General features: G+C 77.4%; 1 protein-coding gene across 1 annotated transcript in view; it reads right to left on the reverse strand.

Moving 5' to 3' along the window:
• The window catches only part of LOC109301600 (rac GTPase-activating protein 1-like), a 16,110-nt gene that overhangs the window by 6,965 nt on the left and 8,569 nt on the right, over positions 1-576 (reverse strand). Inside the window, exons 9-11 of the mRNA XM_019522835.1 lie at positions 524-574; positions 307-402; positions 33-225 (exon numbers count right to left, since the gene is read on the reverse strand). Coding sequence (XP_019378380.1) covers positions 33-225; positions 307-402; positions 524-574 — 340 coding nt within the window. The remainder of the gene's footprint in view (positions 1-32; positions 226-306; positions 403-523; positions 575-576) is intronic.

The raw sequence follows: 576 nt of genomic DNA on the forward strand, positions 1-576 counted from the left end.
GCGCGCCCCCCGGCCCCCCCAGTCCCGCTCACCGGCGGCCCGCAGGAAGGCGGGGTGCAGGCGGAAGGTGACAAGCGGCTCGCGCAGCCCACGCAGGAAGTCCTTGAGCACCCCGCAGGCCACGTGCACGTCGGGCACCCGCCCCGCCGGCCCCCGGCCCCGCAGCAGCTTCTGGCGCCACTCCCGCACCAGCGACTCCGCGCCCGGCACGCGGTACAGCCCCGTCTGCGGGTAACCGTGCATCAGGACACAGGAGGCTCCCCCAGCCCCTGCCACCGGCCCTCGTCCCTGTCCCCGTCCCCGTACCTCCGCCAGGCCCCTGCTCTCCACCTCGTGCACGCACCGCACCACCAGCGCCGGCACGCGGGGCGGCGTCGGGGGGGCGAAGTCTGCCAGGACGCCCTGGGGAGAGGGAAGGGGAGCAGAGGAGTGTGCGTGGGCGTGGGTGCAGGCACAGGGGAAGCCATGCAGCCCGCCCCCAGCCCTGCAGACCCCTGCCCCTGCCCCAGGAAGGGGCACCGACCTGGCGGGGGCAGGCGCGGGGGCCGGGGGCGCAGGGCGCAGCGTGGCGCGGGC

The sequence above is a fragment of the Gavialis gangeticus genome, unplaced genomic scaffold (assembly GCF_001723915.1).
Source record: "Gavialis gangeticus isolate Ggan-Ray unplaced genomic scaffold, GavGan_comp1, whole genome shotgun sequence".
Lineage (NCBI taxonomy): Eukaryota > Metazoa > Chordata > Crocodylia > Gavialidae > Gavialis > Gavialis gangeticus.